At 39.3% G+C, this 22,618-nt stretch overlaps 1 protein-coding gene and 1 long non-coding RNA gene across 4 annotated transcripts in view; one reads left to right on the plus strand and one right to left on the minus strand.

Annotated features, from left to right (window-relative positions):
- Positions 1 to 2,953, plus strand: part of ube2g2 (ubiquitin conjugating enzyme E2 G2) — an 18,382-nt gene extending 15,429 nt beyond the window's left edge. For all 3 annotated transcript variants that reach the window (XM_003218370.4, XM_062976473.1, XM_062976472.1), the window contains one exon: positions 906 to 2,953. In XM_003218370.4, the coding sequence (XP_003218418.2) occupies positions 906 to 1,018 (113 nt within the window). In that variant the 3' untranslated portion in view covers positions 1,019 to 2,953. The remainder of the gene's footprint in view (positions 1 to 905) is intronic.
- LOC134297816 (uncharacterized) overlaps positions 1 to 21,671 on the minus strand; it is a 22,951-nt gene extending 1,280 nt beyond the window's left edge. The window contains exons 1-2 of the long non-coding RNA XR_010004693.1: positions 20,818 to 21,671; positions 10,685 to 10,934 (exon numbers count right to left, since the gene is read on the minus strand). This is a non-coding gene — a long non-coding RNA (uncharacterized LOC134297816). The remainder of the gene's footprint in view (positions 1 to 10,684; positions 10,935 to 20,817) is intronic.
- Between the last annotated feature and the right edge of the window lie 947 nt (positions 21,672 to 22,618).

A 22,618-nucleotide genomic window follows, 5' to 3' on the forward strand; every position in this document is an offset into this window, starting at 1 on the left:
ACCTAAAGGTGCAACTGACATGAGGATACAATTGTTCATTACAGTGAATTAACTTGACTGGTAGGTTTGCTGTGGGAATTGTTTATGATCTCAATATGGATAGTTCTTTATGGATTCTATGTCACAACTCTATCAATAATCTTTCATTATATTAAGATGTAATGACAGTGTTGCATGTTTTGATGCCTTCTTTTCCCATCTTCATTTGATACAAAAGGGAGAGATTTGTTGTTGTGTGCCTTCAAGTCATTTCTGACTTTATGGTGATCCTACAGCGACCCTATCATGGAGTGTTTTTGGGAAGATTTGTTCAGATTAGGTTTGCCTTTATCTTCCTCCGAGACTGAGAGAGTGTGAATTGGCCAAAGTCACTCAGTGAGTTTCCATAACTTAACTGGGATTCAAACCCTGGTCTCTAGTCATAGTCCAACATTTAAACCACTACATTATATTGGCTCACTGGGAAAGATTACATTTTAAAGAATAGTTTATTTTTCCCTTTTGAAAGAAAGTATAAATTATGGTATTATTTATTGCACATTGTGATGTGAAGTTTCAAATTTTCGCTATTCATTTATGTAAGATATGGAAATGCTTGGAGGACATGTAAGACCAAATTTCAAAAGGTGCATATGATTGTAATGATAAACAGTGCAATCTAAGTCATGCATTATAAAATCTGCCTTTTATCTTCCCCAAAAAGATTCTGAATTCTAAAATCTTTCTGTGGATTGAGGTCTTTATATCTAGAGCAGTACATAGTATGAAGTGGGCACATAACTTCTTGCCTTCTGTATCTTCTACTGTGGGTGCTTGTAATTCTTGTGCTCCACTCTACATAGGCAAGTCCATTAACTTCCCATTTTTAAATAATTGTTTTAACTTTTCTGTATTTCCTATTTCAGAACCAAATGATGAGAGTGGAGCCAATGTGGATGCCTCTAAGATGTGGCGGGAAGACAGAGAACAATTCAACAAAATAGCCAAGCAGATTGTCCAGAAGTCACTTGGGCTTTAAAAAGGAACGTGAACTCTAAAATGTTTGACAATCGAAGTATTGAATTTTTTTCATACAGCTACACAAATGTAATACATGGTGGTATCAAAAGGCAAGCCTTGCAAAATAATGACTAGGTTTCTTTACCCTGTTCCCCTATATGCATTCCCATCTTTTTCTCTATGGAAAATAAATGTTTCTCCAGCTAAGATGTATCTATCTGGAATACAACTGAATTTAGTTTAGCAGAAGAATTTCCTGGAGGAAACCAGGGAAATTTACATTATGTGCATCTTTTCACTTATAGTATAAAGGGGTTTTTTTTTTGCTCAGTTGCTGGTAGTGAGATTGAGAAAAGCTATCTATTTTTAAGTGCTCAAAGGCGTAAAACTGTTTTTAAGCACAACAGGAATCTGTTTGGAAATTTGGAAATTCAAAACTGCCCTGTAAGAAGACCTTTCTTCTCTAACTTAAAAGGAACTTGGTCATCTCCTGAATATTGCAAAACAGCTTCACCTTGAAATTTAATAAAAACCTAATTAAACTTTTGGATAAGATTGCTTTATGAGCAAGAGATTTACTCTTTGAAACAGGAGTATACCAGTGGCGATGTGGTCAATGTAATCAGTATTTTTCCTCAAGATCATCCTTAAATGAGTAACTCCTTAGGCAGCTGCTTATGAATAGCATCAAGCACCTCATGAAATACGAATTGAATTTATTACGCCCGCATCAGGTTTGATGTTATCTGAATAATATTCCTATAAGTACTGACTTCCTCAAACATGTCTCTCTGCCTGGAACAGATGCTGGAAACAACATGTCTACTGACTTTGCAAAAGAGCAATCACTACCAGGTTATTTTTCAGTTCCAAATTGGCAGTACTTGTTCTAAAATTAAAGGGTGTCTTGTCTTTTCTGTGAAAGAAAATAAAGTGAACAAAATCCAGCACGAATACTTCTGAATTAGTAGGAAGTGGTGGTTCTTAGTTTCTATTGTATTTCTTTCTGGAGCTCTGAAATTGGTCTTGATGATAACTGTTTAAAATACCAATGTATTAGTACCATAGGAATGAAAAATACTGCTCTGTTCTTGTTAGTGAAGGAACTGAGCATTAAAGAACCTTCCTTGTATTTCATTTCCAGGTTACAGAGCAGTTCACAACCATCTTTTATAACGCAATATGGCTACCCTTGGGATGCCAAGTCTCAAGCTTACAGTACAAGAAATATAATGGATGGCTCTTGCAAAAAGTGTCAGTTGTTCTTATATTATTTTCACTTGAATCAGACTTTCTGATTTAAATAGATAACAATCAAGGAATCGGTCAATAAAATATGTTTTATTATGACAGTTCACATGATATATTTACACACTGAACATCATTTGGCAGCCTTTTTTTCCAATTTATACCATGCATAGATCTGTAAGATTAAGTGAGAGACAATTGGATATTACTACAGTGGCATGCCTTCCAGTGAACATAGCTTGCATGCCCTAACTGATCCAGGGGGAAAACTGAATCCAGGCATAGAAGCAGGCTGTATGCAGTTCTTACTCCGTGAGAGTGGTTTTCCGTGAGAGGAGTGCCACTGGAACAGTGTCAGCATCACACTTAAGATTATTTCCTGTTTAGAAAGTTATGGAGAAGAAATGTAGCTTTGGATATGGCCTGGAATGTTTGGATTGAAGAAGTATTAGTATTTGTCCAGTATGCCATCCACAGCTGTTGCTGATCTCTTCACACAGAACTTATTTTAAAAGATGGAGTATAACTTGGAGAACAAAACATGTCAGCAACATTCTAATGTAAGAGTGTATTGCTTAATGATTATTAAAAATGATATGACAGCTATCCTACCCTTATACAGTGTTCCTGTATTTAAAAATATGTTGTTTTATAATGGACACAGTCTGTTAATGAAAATAAATGCATATTTTCCTTAAAAGTATAAGAGGATTCATATTAGCCTTTTTTTGGAGCATCCTAATGTAACAAGAAGTGCTTACAGTTAGTAGAGTTTAAATGCCAGTGAAAAGAATGTAGTCTTTTTCAAAGGGTAGAAAAATGAATGAACGAATGGGAATGGGTTGCTGCAGAGAAAATGTTATTCGCTCTGACTCATCTGGCATTTGCCAGGAGATACCGTAAATACCAATGGGGCTGTTTTAACTGTCTGTACTATGGTTGTGACATATACAATATTGTCTGCATCTTTGTCATCAGCTTATATATTCTATCTTGTACTCTCAGTTTGCCAGGTCTCCATAAGGATGGCAGTAACATGCTTGCAGCTGTATCATGTGTTGCAGTCAATGTGGGTGCATATAGTATAGTATATTCACATACTTTCTAGGAATAGGCCTTCTTATATATTCTAGGAGAATTTGAATGCTTGCATGCCTTCACCACAGTGCCACGTGACATACAACATTGTCTGCATCAGAAGAGTGCAAAGCTGCATCAGAAGAATTTGACTCTCATGGCTGTTTTTGTGACCACTGCACAAACATCCAAACAAACACACACAGATTTTCCCAAATTGCCCTTTTTCTGATAAAGAGGGTGAATTATTTGTCCTAGAAACCTCCAGGATCAGTGATTAAATTGTTAAATAAATCCACAATCAGTCTAGCACTGTGTTACTTCAATAGTTCTCCTCCAAAGCAGTGAGATTGGAGAGATCCAGTAAAGCCATTCAATGTATTTGGAAGGTAAGAACTGCCAGCTAAATCTGGCCCATCCTCTTCTCCCTCTCCTTCTCCATTCCTTCAATGTTTTTCTTACCTGAAGAGAAATGTGTTAATTGTAGGAATACGCTGTCTTTTAAAATCCAAATAGCTAAAGCAGTCCTACTTAGATGTGGATGCCCCCAAATCTGACCAAATCATCGTCTTGCTACAAATTATGTTACTTTTGCAAATGGCAATGTTAATAGATGTTACCATATTATGCATGTGAGTGATCTCTTAATCTATATTTTTATCATCTTTTTATTTAAATTGTTTGCTTTAGGCTTTGTAGTTCTAACAGTTGAAAAGGATGCAATGCATACCTCACCCCTGGCAAAAAGGCCTTTGTCATGACACACCTACATATGCGAGTAAGAAACAAAAATTAATAATCTCTTTCTCTCCCCCTTCCTCCATGGGTTTTTTGGGAGACCTAACTGTGTACCAAAGGTGTTGGAACCACATAAAACAGTTGATGCTTAAGGGCAGGGCTGATTCCTGGATTCTTTCTGTCTTCTTGTATTTGGCCCAATTTTCACTTTGTGATTATTAGCCCGATGAAAGAAATGTGTGTGTTCTACATTCAGGTTGGCACACTTGCTTTGAAATTACTATATGCATCACTATTGACACCTGCCTGTGAAATTTTACTTCCCATTTGTGGGCAAAAGTTTCTTAGAGCAAGGTGTGAGGCATTGTAAACAATAAGAAACTTTGCACGCTTCATCTACCTAAGTCACAATGAGATTGTAACTTCTGTGCTGGTGGTGTGCCTGAACACTGAATTAGAAGGTTGATGGTGTTTTACATATTGTCACAGGATTAAGTAAAGATGTGAGTTTTTCTTATTTGTTTTCAAGGGGGCTTCCACTTATGTGCCTGTCATCTTAAGGCAACCCCATGAATTCTTGAATTCCTAGGCAAGTAATACTCAAGAGGTTGTTTTGCCAGTTGCTGAAATGTGGGCTGCACCACCTGCTATTTCTTGGTAGCCTCCCTTCTAAGTATTAACCAGGCCTGAGCCTATGTATTTTTCAAGATCTGGAGCTTTTAGTGTATAGTAAAAATGAGAGACCCCCAAGTACAATGGTCATCAGTTGCATTGATTATGTCTTTCAAGCTCAGGGCTCTAGTTTCCTCAATTGAATCATTCCATCTGCTGCTTTTCTTACTATGTTCAGCTTAACTGGGTGTTATCTTTTCCAGTGAATCATGTCATCTATGATATATCCACAATCCAACAGCCTCAAATTAGTTATTCTGTTTTTAGTGAGAATATAGACATGACTTGCTTTCAGATCTTTCTATTTGTCTTCCTAATATTTATCAGGGATGGACAACCCTATTTTTCCTCTTAGGTGCTTTTATCATTCAGGTATCTACAGTGGGCTTTTAAAATGAAATCTTGTATTTTTGTATTATTATATTAGTATTTGGCCTGCACATTGTGCTTTTGAAATTTTATCTAGGAAGGGAAAATGCTTCCTCTAGTGATCTGTGACATAGGAAGAGCCTGGCACGTTTTAGAAATCTACAAATTGATGGCTGTGACAAGGAGTATAGTATCTTTAATAGTTTGTAAAATATGTAGAAATCATATATTAGAAACAAAAACCCTAATAATACATTGGAATAACCCATTTCAGTCTTTTTATTATTAAATTATGAAATTATCTAATAATTTTTATATTAAGTTATAAAATCTACCAACCATATGATTTAAAAGTTGCAAATTATAGTAGCTATAATGGACGCCTGCAGAAAAACCATGTTTTAGAATAGCCGTCTTGATCCTACCATTTGAAGTTCCTGATTTCATGAGGCAACACTGAAACTGCATTTAAGTCCTTTGGAATTAGCTTACAGATGTATCATATAGCTGCTAAAGTCCAAACGATCGTGCTGTTAAAAGGGCCAGTAAATGGCTATGTTGTAGCAATTTTCTCTACCTTAACTGGGAGTAGCTAGAATAAAATATGACAAGAATAGCAGCTGTTGTTAGAATTCTACAGACACACACTAGAAGGTACCTCATACTTACGGAGTAACTAGCTGTACTCAACAAACTTCAGATTCGCTCAGATTCGCTCAGATTCAAAATCTTTTTTTTGATGTTGATCTTAAGATTCTAGGAACAGAAATTTGTACTCTTTTATCTTCCACTAATTTGTCCTTTGGCACTTCCTGATGGGAATGTTATTTAATCAGTTAACAAAATTGTATTAATTTCATACATTCCAGCAAACGTTGTCTACAAGTTCCATCAGCTATAGCTGACATGCTTCTGGGAAAGCTGTCTAAATAGAAGGTGAGATAGACACAGGAGTAATAATGCACATATAGATAATATTTAAATGTCAGTATGTTCTGCTTGACAAAGCATTTATAATTTCTAGTTTAACAACTATGTCCAATAATATTCTAGTACCTGTAAAGGTGGAAAGTTTTGTTGCAATCACTCTAGGTAGGTAGGTAGGTAGGTAGGTAGGTAGGTAGGTGGCTGGGTGGGTGGGTGGGTGAAAATGATCATCCAGTATACAATTTTATTGTCAGGCATTTCCGATCTGCTGAAATTTGGATTATTCTAAATTAGACATAACAGTTGATTTCAGTTTGGAATGTGATTTTAGTCTGTTGCCCTGCCTAGCAAGTGTGCAGTGGACTCCTACCTTATCTCCCAAAATAATAATGCCTTAACTACTCTAGCCACTTGGTGGTGCTTACCGCATGTCTAAATGTAGACTAATTGTGTGCAAGAAAAGAACAAATAGTCTGTATATTTATAAGGGAGGAGGGAGCAAGCTTAGTAGTAGTAAATGTGCAATAGTGCAAAACTGGCACCAAGAGCTGGAGTAGTTTCCCGGTCACCCTGCACATGAATGTAAAAGCTGGAAATTTCTGGATCAGTATAGTCCCATGTGTCATGTTAAACATGAACCAACAATTTGATTCAGTATCTAAAAAAAGCCACAAAGATTTTTGGCTGCATCAAAAGGAGTATAGTGTCTAGGTCAAGGGAAGTAATTGTTCTCCTCTATTCTGCTGTGGTCAGGCCTCACCTGGAATACTGTGTCCAATTCTGGGCAACACAGTTTAAAAGAGATATTGACAAACTGGAATGTGTCCAGAGGAGGGCAACTAAAATGATTAAAGCTTTGGAGACCATGCCCTATGAGGAGTGTCTTAAAGAGCTGGGTATGTTTAGCCTGCAGAAGAGAAGGTTGAGAGGAGACATTATCACCATGTTTAAATATTTGAAAGGCTGTCATAAGGAAGAAGGAGCAGGCTTGTTTTCTGCTGCCTGGAGAGTAGGACTCTGAATTGTGGGCTCAAATTATAGGAAAAGAGATTCAATTGGACGTTAGGAAGAGATTATTGACCGTAAGAGCTGTTCAACGGTGGAACTCTTTGCCTTGGAGTGTGATGGAGGTCCCTTTTGTGGAGGCTTTTCAACAGAGGCTGGGTTGCCATCTGTTGAGGGTGCTTTGATTGAGCTTTTCCTGCATGGCGAGGTTGGACTGGATGGCCCATGCGGTCTTTTCCAACTCTATAATTCTATGATTCTGTGAACACAATTAGCGTGTTTCAGACTAAAAAGCTGTGCTGCCTCACATGAAAATGTCTTCAGGCACCATTAGCTAGAGTTTCCTAGTGCGTCATCATAAACATTCATGTCTGCATAAAATTTCCACATGCTAATGGATAGGCAGATTTAGACACAGTAGGTAAATGTAAAGGTTTCCTCTGATGTTAAGTCCAGTCGTTACCGACTCTGGGGGTTGGTGCTCATCTCCATTTCTAAGCCGAAGAGCTGGCGTTGTCCATAGACACCTCTGCGGTCATGTGGCCGGCATAACTGCATGGAGCGCCATTACCTTCCCGCCGGAGCGGTACCTATTGATTTACTCACATTTGCATGTTTTCAAACTGCTAGGTTGACAGGAGCTGGGGCTAACAGCGGGCGCTCATTCCGCTCCCGGGATTTGAACCTGGGACCTTTTGGTCCGCAAGTTCAGCAGCTCAGTGCTTTAACACACTGTGCCACCAGGGTCACATTGAAAATACAGTAATACAGTAACAGTTTGCCCTGGTTTAGACTGCAGTCCAGATAGTCCCTGTTGATGAATGACTATGAGGCCTCTGATTTATTTCCATATACTGTCATCCTTCCACATTCAACGGGGTTAAAAGCTCAGGACCGCCATGGAGGTGGAAAATATGTGAATTAAAAACATTATTTTTGTTTACCTGAGAGAACACCTTTCTATGAAACTAGTCCTCCAGTGTGACTCTTATGGTCAACATCCAATAGAAGTGTTCCAGAGATCCTATTGATATGCTGCTGTATTATTGATAAGAATCTGTAGGCCCTCCATTGCTACTCTATAGTTCTGTCTGAAGTTGACTATAAAGATGCCCTGGAGGACCTAGAGCAGTGGTTGTCAACCTGAAGCCCCCAGATGTTTTTCTGGGAACTCCCGGTTGAGAACCACTGACCCAGAGATTCCTAGGGAGACCACATTTGCAAATAAATCCACAGATGTGGAGAGCTGGTTGTAGTCCTTTACCTTTAGGCATTAATTTTCTCTATCCGACATGGATCATATAGCCATTTAAGTACAGTGGGGATGGGAAACACGTTTGCTTTCATAGGCTGCACTGGCACTTAGTGACACAAAGTCACTTCTGCTTTCATCCAGTTTTAATAAAACCTGATCTTTGCCCTTAGTTCTGTGAATGTGGAAAAACCATATTTCTTCATGGTGGGTGTATTTGGGGCTGTTTTTGGATGAATAATTACCTGACAATTCAAACAGGGTTTGTGGGATTATTAGGTGGCTTTGGGCACTGAAAAAGTAGGGTTCAGGGACACACAGCCTTCAAGGTACATTTGCCCTTCCTGGAATAGAAGATGATTTTAAAAAGAGAATTGCATTCTGAAAAATCGGATACCTTTGTGTAAAACAATACTTTTTCATGTTTCTGGTTTTGGAGTGTGGAAATATCAAACATATTAATATTTAGATGGTCTGTAATTGTGTGCCAATGCTAAATCAATTGGGACACTGGTCATATATTAGTATTTTCTTTCATGAAAAGCTGGGGGTAGTTATTGGGACTGTTCAGTAGTGTGTATGTACATATGTTTGCAAAGAGGTATCTTTCATCCTTTTCCCCTGGTGCAATCTCAGTGAGAACTTAACATTCTCCCTCTCATGTCTTCTATTCACAGTAGAAGGAAGTATTGTGATGTTTGATGTGCTGATACATTGCAGATATAGATACAGATCTACACTTTTTAGTGGTCCACATTAAAATATAATGAGTAAAGTAGCTCAAGGTGGATTTATTGCAAGGCATTTGAACAAAAAGGGGCAGATGGGAAAAGCAGCAAAGGTGTGCTTTGTTTACATATAATAATATGGCTGTAAATTTGAAGTGCTGTAAATACATGTCAGTGCTTGTTTTAAACTGATTATATTTGCTATATAACATGTAGAAGTTGATAAATGGCAAGGATCTAAATAACTATAAAATAAACCCCATAACCCCAGAGGGCCTCTAGCTATGTGGGGTCCCCCCCCCCCCGACTTACATTTAAAGCAGCCCCTGTTCTCCATGACAAATATCTTCAAAAGCTGAGTCTATTGCACAAATTGTGATGTACCATGAAAATCAGCATTTATCAAAAAAAGAAGAAAGTTGCCAGTTTGACAAAGGAATGTAATGGCACAGTCCCTTGCAAATAATCTGAGTACCTTTCTGGACACTAAATACATCTCTATTTAAAAACCACATTGGCTGGTGGTTTGTTCCAGATGTAGCAGCTTGAAGGTGGGGACATTTTGCAGGAGACAAATGGTGTGCTACCTTTCCCTCCTCTAAGCAGGTTTCAGATTTACCCCATAAATACATATAATGCCCTAAAGGTGACTTGCAAAGAAACAGAAGCCACTTGGCACGAGAAGGAGTTAGCATCCCTCCCTACTTCCTAACACTTTGTCTACAATAGGAGTAGGACAATCATGTTAGTTTGTTGCAGCAAAAAGCGGAGGAGGGGGGAGGAAAGGAAGGCAAGGCAAGACAAGGCACCTTTGTGGTGTTAATGGCAGAAAATGTCAGTATATATGAGAGGCGCGAAAGCCAAGCTCAGTGCCCTGCAGTTGTCTATATTCATCCCGTCCTATCGCATGGAGCCTCCAGTGGTGCAGTGGATTAAACCCTTGTGCCAGGAGGACTGCTGACCAAAAGGTGGATGGTTCGAGTCCAGGGAGTAGGGTGAGCTCCCGTCTGATAGCTCCAGTTTCCCATGCAGGGACATGAGAGAAGCTTCCCAAAGGATGGTAAAACCTCTGGGAATCCCCTGGGCAATATCTTTGCAGACAGCCAATTCTCTCACACCACAAGCAGCTTGCAGTTTCTCAAATTGTTCCAGACCAAAAAAAAATCCCATCCCATGTACTATTCCTGGAATACTCCAGCTACTGGCTATACTGGCTAGTGGCTACTGGACTCTGGGAGTTTTAATCTAAGAAACATTTTTCACAGCTGCATCCCCACCTCCCCAAACTCTTTGTGTCTTGACCTTTTCTTCGTGAACAGAACCAGGCAAGCAATTACTGGTGTTTTGCAGTAGGATTAATATGATCCCTATTTGTGCGGGAGCTGCCTGCTCTTTCTGAGCAATTAAAAAAAGGCTCTCTGGTTGTTGCAGAGTGTTTTAGAATATATGTCCACATCCTCTTGATGAAGTTGGACCTCCCCCCTCCAAAAGGATTAATAGGTCCAGCCTGCTTCTTTATAATGACTTAAGAATTTGACTCCTGCCCTGTTATAAGCGGAAGGGAAGGGGGAAGAAACTACTGTACTTTGAATCAGACTGCTTTTCAGTCTGTCCCACTGCTGTTAATTTTGACTTGCAAAAGCTCTGTAGTTTTAGGAAGGATTCTTACCTTACTGGTCAAGAATATGTTGAGGGCTCCACCTGGGATTTTTTGCCTGCAAAGCATATGCACTGCCATTGAAGTACACCTCTTCTCCATTTCTGATGTCTCGATGCAATATGCTGTATGCACATGTGGTCCCTTAAAATGGCTTTAGCCGATCTTATCCACAGCTAAAACCACTTGGGATTGATATTGAAAGCAAAATTTGTTGTTTTGGTCTTGAGGGCCAACAAAACTAGATCCAAATTGGGAATACCTAAGGAGAAAGACACATTTGTAATTATAGTAGAGTTCCAGTTATCTGACATAAATGGGTGGGTCAAATGTCGGATAACCGAAACTGCTGGATAATAGGGAGGCCCTTTTATCCCTCCCGGCAAGCCGGGTGCTAAGGATCTAAATAACTCCTGCCTAGAAAAACAGCTGCTGCCTAGAAAAACAGCTGCAGGGGGCAAGATGCCGGCGCGTCAGATAATACAGTGTGTCAGATAAGTGGAAGTCGGATAACCAGAACTCTACTGTAGTTGCTATTAAAAATTCCTAGCTGCCTGTAAAAATATTTGCTGTTTAGATTAACAGAATGTGGATTAGGGTTATGAGCTTGTGGCTATAAAACAAACTGGATTTTTATAGGTAAAAAGGGAAGAAACCTATACTGTCACTTCCATCTATAACAGTGCAGGCTTCCTAAACTGAAGTCCTATCCATACTACATAGTTACAGCTGGTTGATACCACTTCATCTAGTATAGCCCATCTTGTATAATCCTGGGGTTTGTAATCTGGTGTCTTTAAGCGTTCTCTGCCAGAGAGTTCCTGTGCTATAGTTCAGTACTCCTGCTCTTTATCAGAGGATTCTAAATATTTCACCAAACTCCAAATAACAAGTTTTCATCAGAAGAATCCATCCGTGTTAAAAGTAGCACCAAACTGCTCTAGCTGTATGAATATATTTATTTACTGCTATAGAGGCCCTTGACACTGGCTTTCTTTGTGCAAAAATAGCCTTCAGAGAATGGAGAGCTGAACCAAAACGTAACAAAATTGTTTGGGGTAAAGGTGCTAAATTTAGCCAGAGAAAATGAAGTGGCCAAATATAGTCTGGATGACATGTGACTTGATAACAGTCCCTGTGAAGTGGATCTTAGAGATCTTAATAGACCACAAGCTAATCTTGAGTCAACGGTGTGATTCAATACAATTTTAGGCTGCATCAATAGAAATATAGTGTCAGGGGTAGTAATACTGCTATTTTAGTCAGATCTAGGCTAGAATACTATGTCTAGTTCTGGACACCACAGTTCAAGAGTTGGAATGTGTCCAGAAAAGGGTGACTAAGATGGTAAAAGATCTGGAAACTGAGCGTATGAGGGATCTGCATATGTTTAGCTTGGAGAAGAGAAGACAAAGGTGACATGATAGCCATCTTTAAATATCTGAAGTGATGTCATTTACAAGATAATTCTCATTTACAAACCCATTCTCTGCTGCTGCAGGGAAAGAACATAAATCAGTGGGTTCAAATTACAAAAAAAGAGATTCAACCTAAAAATTAGGAAGAACTTTTATGTAAAACACATTCCTTCGTTGGAGGTCTTTAAACAGAGTGTGGATTGCCATCTCTCAGGAGTGTTTTAGCTGGATATTGGATAAGGTGGGAGTTGGATAAGGTGGCCCTTGTGGTCTTGTCCAACTCTGATTCTGCGACAGACTCACCCTTTAGGGGTGAGTGTGTGATGCCATATTTTAGGGGGTGAGTGTGTGTTTCAAGTCCTACTAGTATCTCTCTAACAACAAAGATACCAAGATTTTAAAAAAATGTGTTGTTTATATAAAGCATGGTATCTTTTTATTGCATACCTCAGTCCCTTTGTGTCTTGACCAGGAGCAGTTCTTTTCTGCCTCCCTCTAGATGTTGCTCTCAGTTGTGCAGTGTCTTCCTATGGCTATAATACTTTCAATCTTTTAAAAAAGTGTATGTGCCTGCATTTATGACACAATAAAAAGTTGTAAAAACACCTGCCTGATTCTGAAGCAAGCAGCTCTTCAGTGCTAAATCATTTTAACAAGAAGGGTGGTTCTGCATGTCCTGTTCCAACAGAAGAAGAAACAAGAAAATGGAACATATTAAAGACCATTAAGTATGCCTGGGATGAGCAACCTGTTGTCCTTGGGATGCATGAGGTTTTTAGCCTCCTTTTCAAAGCTGTCTGCAAATTATCACTTTAGATTATTATGCAAGAATTACATAAATCAGTGGCCAAGCTGACCAGGGAATATAGGAGCTGTAAGCCAACATATATGGAGAAAAGCACTGAACAGGGATGGCTGTTTTAGTGGATGGAATCTGAATTGATTATTTTTCTGATGTTCTTGAAAGATCTTGGTCATATTGGCCAGTCCAAAACACATTTCTTTTTTCCAGCAGTGACTCTTCAAAACTGGCCAGGTTTTACAGGCTGATATTTTCAACAGAGAATTTTCTGGCTACAAGAAAGAGTTTCTCCCTCTTTAACAGCCTAGTGCAGCTCTTCAGGGCATTTGGATGCATTACCACAAGTTCCCAGGTTTGAAGCACTTTAAAGAGGATTGTATTTTTGTTGGGAGTGAGAGCTTGTTCCTGTTTGTCTCTTTAAAGAAGGTGACTTCAGAGGCCCCACAAGTTTGCATGCACCTCTTAAAAGAGGGGTCCCACTCCATGAAAGATTATGGTGTGTACAGTATATAATTAATGTTAATTATATGTTTTGCTATGTCATTAGAGAGGATGCACTTCAGTTGGCATTGCATGGGTAACTGGCTTGTAAAGCAGGAACCTGAGTACTCAGTTGCAACTGAGCAGTTCCACATGAGGGCTCATTTCATGCTGCCATTGTGGAGCAATAGATGGAGTGGGATGCTGTGTGTCTTCTCCTATTCTGGAAGTGTTCTTGAACACATAATCTGCTTGCTTTTGAGTCAACACATTCTCAGGTCTTGCTACCCTTCACCCACTCACTCACACATGCGTCCATGCACCATCTAATGCCCAGATTTTGTCTTACTATCCTAGAACATAATCCACTTTATGAAATGTTAAAAATGGAATATGATTTGTGTTAGAATGGTGTTTTTCTAATATGCCCAATTGTGCAGTTATTAAATGATTTTGCCGTGGTGAGTCCAACATATGGCAACCCCATACTAGGGTTTTCTTGTCAATATTTATTGAGATAAAATTTGCTATTGCCCTTAGACTTGAGATAATGTGACTTAACCTGAGATCACACAGTAGGTTTCTATGGCTGGGTGGAAATTTGTACCTTACTGTCTTGAAGTCCTGGGTTCACTATGTTATGCTATCTGTGTAAATTGTTTAAGATTTCTTGACAGTGAGGGGACCAAATGTTGAATGGCACGGCATCTATGTGTTTATGTATACACAAATGAATATGTTTAGCCAGATGTCTACAGACATTATTCCTGGTATTCTGAAATATAGTTCATAGCCAACCAAACAATGCAGAAATTACAGAAAAATAAGTCAGAGAAAAAGGAAGAATAAACGTTTCAATACTGCTGAAAAGTAATTGGTGAAAATTGAATAAGAGTTCCCTGTTCCAGAAAAGTTTAATGGTGTGGGGAAATACATGAAAGATTATAAGGCATTTCTTCCCCCTCCCCAGAGGTGTGTCAATATTAAAGAGAAAGAATACAAACTATCAACTGGAATGAAGCCAGGAGAAAATTTGCCACTAAACCTGACTGTGTGCTATTTCCCCTATATTTGTTAAACTAGCAATTAATACCTGGGAACACCCTGTAAGCCGCCTATATATGGGAGAAATATGGCAGTAGTTCTCTGTAAAAACCAGTAGAGAGCTAGAAGGTAAATGCCCATAATTGTTGTGTTGATGGATATGACATTGTAACAATCTGGAAGCAAAGAGACCTGATGTTTAGGCACGCATAATATGAAGTGTCAACAGCCTCTTTTACAGGCTATTTACTTGTCAAGGCACAGTTTATTACTGGTGACAGCAGCTTGTTCAAATGGTTTTGTGGAACAAAAGGCTGGTACAACACCAGCCGCCATACCTCAAGAAGGGAAAGAAGCCTGATCATGGTTCCCAGAAGGATAGTAGCGAAAACAAAGTTCTGCGTTGAGATAGTTGGGAGAACTTTCTTTAAGATGGGTTGTCATCCAAGGAAAAGAATGGACACATGGGTACAAGCTACAGGCATTGCCTTCTACATGCTGCGGGGGGAGACACACATTTTTAGTATTCAATAATAGTACCATTAATGTGTGTTGAATGTTTGACTTAGACTTTGGAGACTTTGGAGACCACACAGTTGTCGAAGCGTAATGCATTATCTTGGGTGAGTCACACTCTCAACTTAGAGGAAAGTAAAAGCGAAAATCCCTTTGAACAAATCTTGCCAAGAAGCCTCCATAAGTCAGAAATGCACAGCACAATAACAACAATATTAGTATTATCTGAGTCAATGGAGTACCAGATCCCTAAAATCACAAGAAATGTTTGATTGTTCCAACTACATATTTTCCAACTCTGTTTCAAAGCCTTTTTGGCACCAAAGGCTGCGAACTGTGCTCCTCTCCCAAAATCTCTGGTGATTTCATTTTCCTCCTTCAGTCTCTGGAAACCATCTTGTACTGCATACTCATGGCCTATGCCCACCTCATCTCTGTCTGGGAAACCTTCATCTTTTGGTGATAATTTACTCCAAACCAGATGCTTTGCAGCTACTATCAGCCTTCTGCTAGCATTCAGTTTAAAGCCTGCTCCGATGTCAAGCCCCAGCAGTCTGGTTACAAATGGAATCCATTTCCTTTTTTACATACTTGTCATCAGATCTTCCCCAGCTCATCCTACATCTAAAGGCACACATACCACCTTCACAAATAGAGACTTCTGAACATTTCCCATATAGCTGATCTTACATGTGTAACATTTGGTACTTTACAAAAAGTTACTTTGGTGTCTATGTGTCCCACAGATGTGTGCTTTGACTCACAGGACAAGATTTTCCATGCGGTTGGAGATTCTGAGTCCAAAAAGGTCACATTTTCAAGCTGTGGCCTTTAATTGTAGAAACTTCTGCAGAACATTAGTTTTGGTACGTCATAGAAAATTGAAATTGCTGATAGCCGAAATCAGTGATATGTGAACAGGTGAAGTCAACGAAACCTCAGTGAAATGGAGACCTCTCAAACAACGGTGTTCCTTTTTCTTTAGTAGGTTCTTAGACATCCAGTATAATTGCCTGGATCTTGTTCTGGACACTAGAAAGGCTGTTGAAACCCCAAGTGTTTGCAGGAAGGATGACATGTGACTAGCTAAGAGAAAAGTGCATGCCCCAGATCTGCTAATCTCTCTGTTTTTTTCTCAAGTGAGAATTATAATTAACCATAACATTAGGAGCTCTGTTTGCTTTTGATGTGCCTTTTCTTTGTCACTTCCAACAATATGCTAAGCCTACAGAATCTTGTGGAAACTTCCAGACAGAATTCATAGCACATACCAGAGGAGCTTTACATCTCTTCACTTAGAAGACTGCAAGAGTCTCCTTCCACATCATGCATGAGCAATGAATGATGCACGTCTGCTAGTTCAGTGGTTCTCCAGATGTTTGGAGATCAACCCCTGGAATTCCTGAGCATTGGCCAAGCTGGCTGGCCTTTCTGGGGGCTGAGTCCCAAAATGTAGGATGAAAGTTTGAGGAACATTTCATAACAATTAAGAACTGTAACAGTAGCCTTCCAGAAGAGTCATTGCATCTAGAGACCATTTATTACATTTATGGGAATTGACATGAACACCTTTACTACTGAGCAAACCCTGATATGTTTACAGAAAGTCCCCCTCCACCACAATCCTATATCCTTTAATGCAAGTATTCCCATTCATGTTTTTAATGAAATTGAGACCCTGGAACAAACCAGAGAATCACATAGTCTGATGGAATTAATCTGGACAGTGGTAATAATGACATTTAACTCTCGTCACCAAGTTTCTGCTGCTGTTTTCAATAAATTTGCAGTGTCATCTTCCTAATTACATTTTTAAGCTGTATGAAATATGTGTATGTATCAAAGCTTTGGGGTCGGAGAACATTTAGAGGGGGGAAAGAGATAATTACCAGAAACCAGCAATGCACAGACAAGCTTTCCAAACACTACATAAAAGTAAAACTGATCATTTGGCTTTGGAAGGAACTTCTAAGAGAATCTGGATGAATGAGTAAAATGGCCTTATTTTCTGAATTACCCCAATAATTGTGCATACGTTGCTGTTTTGGTCTTGTTTTGTTGTTGGTTTGGCATTTTCCATCTATGCAACAGGCAGGAATGACAAGCCTGTATTTGTTAGTGTATACATCTAATTTTTTAAATGGACTCTTTCATGATCTGTTCTGCAAAACCCTATTCTTAGTTCCAACTAGAGTAGATCTGTTATATTAATAGAACTTATATAAGTATTATCTTACCAGGATTCCATTCATTTATTGAGTCTATCGTAGCTTGGGCTAGCAGTTGGATTTAACTCTTGCAATTATTCTATTCAAATCAAATGTGTTTACTTCTTATCAAGCATACATAGGGTTAAAACACAATCAACAGGGACAAATGCATGATACTCCACTTAGGCAGAAAAAATGAAATGCAAAGATACAGAATGGGGGATGCCTAGCTCGATAGGAGTACATGTGAAAAAAATATTGGAGTCCTCGTGGACAACAAGTTAAACATGAGCCAACAATGTCATGTGGCAGCTAAAAAAGCCAATGGGATTTTGGCCTGTATAAATAAGAGTATAGTGTCTAGATCAGGCATGGGCAAACTTCAGCCCTTCAGGTGTTTTGGACTTCAACTCGCACAATTCCTAACGGCCATCTTAAGCGGCTGAGGGGGGAAAGGAAGGGGCCTGAGGCCATTAGGAATTGTGGGAGCTGAAGTCCAAAACACCCAGAAGGCTGAAGTTTGCTCATGCCTGGTCTAGATCCAGGGAAGTCATGTTACCCCTCTATTCCACCTTGGTCACACCGCACCTGGAATACTGTGTCCAATTCTGGGCACTGCAATTGAAGGGAGATGTTGACAAGCTGGAATGTCTCCATATAAGGGTGACTAAAATGATCAAGGGTCTGGAGAACAAGCCCTATGAGGAGCGGCTTAAAGAGCTGGGCATGTTTAGCCTGCAGAAGAAAAGGCTGAGAGGAGACATGATAGCCATGTACAAATATGTGAGGCGAAGTCACAGGGAGGAGGGAACAAGCTTGTTTTCTGCTGCCCTGGAGACTAGGAGAGGGAACAATGACTTCAAACGACAGAAAAGGAGATTCCACCTGAACATTAGGAAGAGCTTCCTAACTGTGAGTGCTGTTCAGCAGTGGAACTCTGCCTTGGAGTGTGATCGAGGTTCCTTCTTTGGAGGCTTTTAAACAGACTGGATGGCCATCTGTCGGGGATGCTTTGGATGCGATTTTCCTGCTTCTTGGCAGGGGTTGGACTGGATGGCCCATAAGGTCTCTTTCACTCTTTGATTCTGTGATTTTTATGCAATTGTCTGGGTGGGTGAATAGAGTAAGGCCACTTGATTCTATAGGACAGGAGTCCCTCTGTGATCCATTAGGTTAACCCCTGGTTAAACATGTGTAGGATTACTAAACTGATGGATTCCTTGCCACAACATGACATGAAGATCACCAACTTGTATAGAATCCTGGACCAGATGGATCTTTAGTGTTGTCCAGCTCAGATTGTCTAAACTCCATATGTTTGCTTTGGAAATGATGTTAATGATATTCCCTTCTGCCCTACCCAAGAGCATTCAGCCAAAAAGAAAAGACTCTGTCGACCACTCCCTTAATTCCCAAGTCATAGTAAACAGATGGATCAAAGAGTTACCTTGCCCTGAAAGTAAATAAATAACATGTACAGTAAGCTGCCAAAAAAAGGGGAAGCCCCTTGTTTGTAATTTTTCATGAAAAGAAATTAAGATACAGGGTGTGTGTATGTTTGTCTGTTTTCATCTCTTCTGTTTGGAAAGACCCGGTTCAATGAGTTTGATCCAGTTTCAATGTGTACAAGTGGACTACTCTACTCATAGAAGTGGACTTCTTTACCCATTCCTCACCACAGCAGTTCTTTCAACCCTCTGAAAACACTCTCACAGACTTTAGGGCATGTTGCTGAATGGGAAATCCCAGAAACCGGGCAGAGGCACCGTTTGTGAATAGACCCTTCCACTCTATTCCTAAGGGAGCAGAGGGGTTCACCCTCTTTGGCTGCTATCATGCTTGCTAGTTCTCATGCTGCAGAATGGCATTCTCAGAGTGCTTTCTAATTAGATGTGATTAGTCAGTTCCTTTTTGTTTATTTTAATGGGGCATCCTCATTATGTTTTCCTCTCATGTTTTCTTATGCTTTTTTGAACATTTTTCAGGCTGCAGAAAATCTGAGTGCTTCCAAATGAAGTTTTCATTGAGCATTCACACTTTGTAAAAACTGTATTCCCTTATTCTATGCTTATTCAAGGAGCTTTGTAGGGAACCTTGAAAACTGTTGCATAAAGAGGTCCTGGAGATCTTCTTACGCAACATCAGGAAAAGTAGTCATAGTCGACCCTCAATTTTGCTATTGAAAAGCTGCAAGAAAGTTCTGGCCAGAGTATTACCATGTATACTCAAGTATAAGCTGCTTTTTTTCAGCCCTTTTTAGGGCTGAAAAAGAGCCCTTCGACTTATACTTGAGTGAGGGTCCTGGCTATATTTGGGTTGACTTATACTTGAGTATATAAGTAATCAGAGTTGGACGGTCATATCTTATTAAAGTCTTATTATTATCTTAAATTACAGTTTTATATAAATATTCAAAAACATTTAACCTACTGATGCCTCAGTTAATGTAATTTTATTGGTATCTATTTTAATTTTTGAAATTTACCAGTAGCTGCTGCATTTCCCACTTTTGGCTTATGCTCAAGTCAATAAGTTTTCCTAGGTTTTTTTTTTTTTTGGCAAAATTAGGTGCCAATGCTTATATTGGGGTCAGCTTATACTAGAGTATATACAGTAAATAGTGATATTTACTGTATATGTTCCAGTTTTTAATCTTTATTGCTACATACATCATTTTCTGGAGATTACTTTTATCTGTTTAAAAAGTAGATTAATTCTACTTTTTAAAACAGTAATTTCCATTAAAGCATATAAGGTAATTCCTATTTTTTTTTAAATGGCAAACAAGGTAAGTTATTTACAATTCCGCATGTGTCTTATAGGAAAATAATTATGTTTCAGTAGCTGTAAAAGATCCTGTTCTGAAATCATCCTTAAAACACACTCGATATTAAGGTAAATGCCTATTCCTTGTACTAGACTAGTTTCCCCTTTCAGAGTGAAATTTCTTCAGGAATCAGATTTGCAAATGAAGCCTGTGCTGTCATGACAAAGCAAAGAAAGGCAGAGCAAAAGGATACTAAAGGTAACTTAAGTAAGTACACATGCACTAGGCATTACTGCTGCTTGAAAGACCATCTCATTTTAAACTAATTACCTATCTAGTTTGACTCGTACATGTGATACCACTTTTGTTGCAAATAATTTTCCTGCCTTTATGAATCACAGTATCTGGTTTCATCAAAAGAGAATTCTGTAATACGCCTGTTATCCCTGGCATACACACACACACATACGGTAATATCTTTCTGTTGATCCCTTCAAATAATTGACGGTTCGAACCCTTCTGACCAAGAAGCTTCAAACTATGGCTAGTACAACAGACCATAAACCTCTTAGTGTTTTTCATTGCCTAATGAATGGTGTGTGCAGCCATTGAATCACAAGAAAACAGCAGGCTACAGCCCTGGAGAGGTGGTGAATTGTAAGATGAATTGTAATTTTAGGGCAGAAATCTTGGATCAAGCCCCCTTTTCCCTTCTGCCAAATACACTGCAATTAAGGGTGCAAAAATACCTGAATGTCCTCCACGTAATTTCTGAAAAGTGCTGACTTCAAAGGCTTGGAAAGTGGAGAAGTGCTGAGATATTGAAGCTCACTGACGAAGGGATATAATTACAGCTAAAAGAAAAGAAAAAAGAAGAGAAGGGAAAAGGGTGGGGGGAAAGAACTCACCTGAGCTCAGGGTGGGATCAAGGGCTTGCTTGTCGTCGTCATCATACAGAGCTTCCCGTCTATTTATCTTCTGCTTTTTGGAAGCAGAGCCCTCTATTTACTGACGCACAGCCCTATTAGGAACAAAGGTGTCTTCTGTTTGATGTGAATCAAATGCAATCTATAAAAAGGAAATCTGTGCCAGGTTCTTCTCTGATAGCTTGTTGTTTTCTTCTTTCTTTGCCCTTTGATACTTTATCTATGTTTAACATGGAGCATACACACACCCCTGCCCATTTTGTGGTAAGATTTTATGCAAAGTTTCATGGAATCATTGTTTTTTTGACCCCTGCTCCCATCTGCCTCCTACACAACAAACCCCACCTGGCACTCCCCTCGCATGAACACGTAAGCATACGCCTCTTGTGGTTTGCACTGACATACAGTCGGTTAACACTAAGAGCTGAGAGCTGTTTTGTACGACACAAATATTAAGTTTTTACTTTAACTGCCATGGTTCCATTTTATGGAAGTCTTGGACTTACAATTTATACCAAACTACAAACCAAGATTCCATGATAGGTAAAACCATATACTGTAGTACTGTAACTGTGTAGTGTGAAAGGACCTGAATGTAGATGGAGTCTACACCGGCAAACAGGGAACATACAGCCCCCCTGTTACATCAGCTCCATTGGCTGCCAGTGTGCTACCAAGCACAATTCAAAGTGCTGGCTTTAGCCTATAAAGCCCTAAACAGTTCCGGTCCAGCTTACCTGTCTGAACGCATCTCCCTCTATGAATCATCTAGGAGATTAAGATTGTCTGGGGAGGCCCTGCTCTTGGTCTCACCTCCCTCACAGGCACGACTGGTGTGGACGGGAGACAGGGCCTTCTCAGTGGTGGTCCCTCAGCTTTGGAACTCCATCCCCAGTGAAATTAGATCAGCACCCTCCTTCTTGGCCTTCAGAAAGAAAGCAAAGACATGGCTGTGGGACCAAGCCCTTGGTTAGTGAACAGTGCAAGAAATGAATACAGAATATGTACAATTGACAATTGGAAAGGCTTTGGATAATGACTCTGGATTATGTGTTTATAATGTTTATACTAATATGTTTTAATTCTTTGTTTTAATGTCTAAATGTTGCTTATGTTTTATGCTTTAATGTGGTTTTAATAGCTTTGATTTATAGTTATATGTTATTGTCGATTTTCTGTTTTGGTTTTTCACATGTATGTTCGGCATTGAATTTTGCCATGCGTATCTTGGAAACTGCGAGAAAGGCGATATGTATAAATACAATTAATTAATTAATTAATTAATTCACGGTCTCCCACTATAGATTTTATCACACCAAGAACCAGTATTTGGCAAACCAGATATTTAGGTGAAGGTTGCTTACAAATGGCACTATGAGAAGCCCACAAGTAGTTTTTCAGTAACTGGTTATTAGAAGCATATTGCTTTTGGTCCTGAATGTGGCATACACACACATACACACACACACACACACACACACACACACACACACACACACACACATCTATTGATATGCTCTATTAATTAATTTAATTGGCTTTTAAAGCTGTCCAAGTTGGTCTCCTGAATTCTCTAGTTTAATTATATGCTGTAGAAGTCTATTTTTTTTTTACCTGTCTGGACCTACCACCAATGGCACAACCTTTTTGTGGTGTTGGGATTGCATGCTCTTGTGAGGAAAGAGACTATGATGGTGGCATGGCTTCCATTTTCAGATAGGCATTTGCTGGAGAGCCAGACTAAATATCCAGACTACTAGATATCAGCAGGTATATGTGTGTG

The sequence above is a fragment of the Anolis carolinensis genome, chromosome 3, assembly GCF_035594765.1.
Source record: "Anolis carolinensis isolate JA03-04 chromosome 3, rAnoCar3.1.pri, whole genome shotgun sequence".
NCBI classification, from domain to species: domain Eukaryota; kingdom Metazoa; phylum Chordata; class Lepidosauria; order Squamata; family Dactyloidae; genus Anolis; species Anolis carolinensis.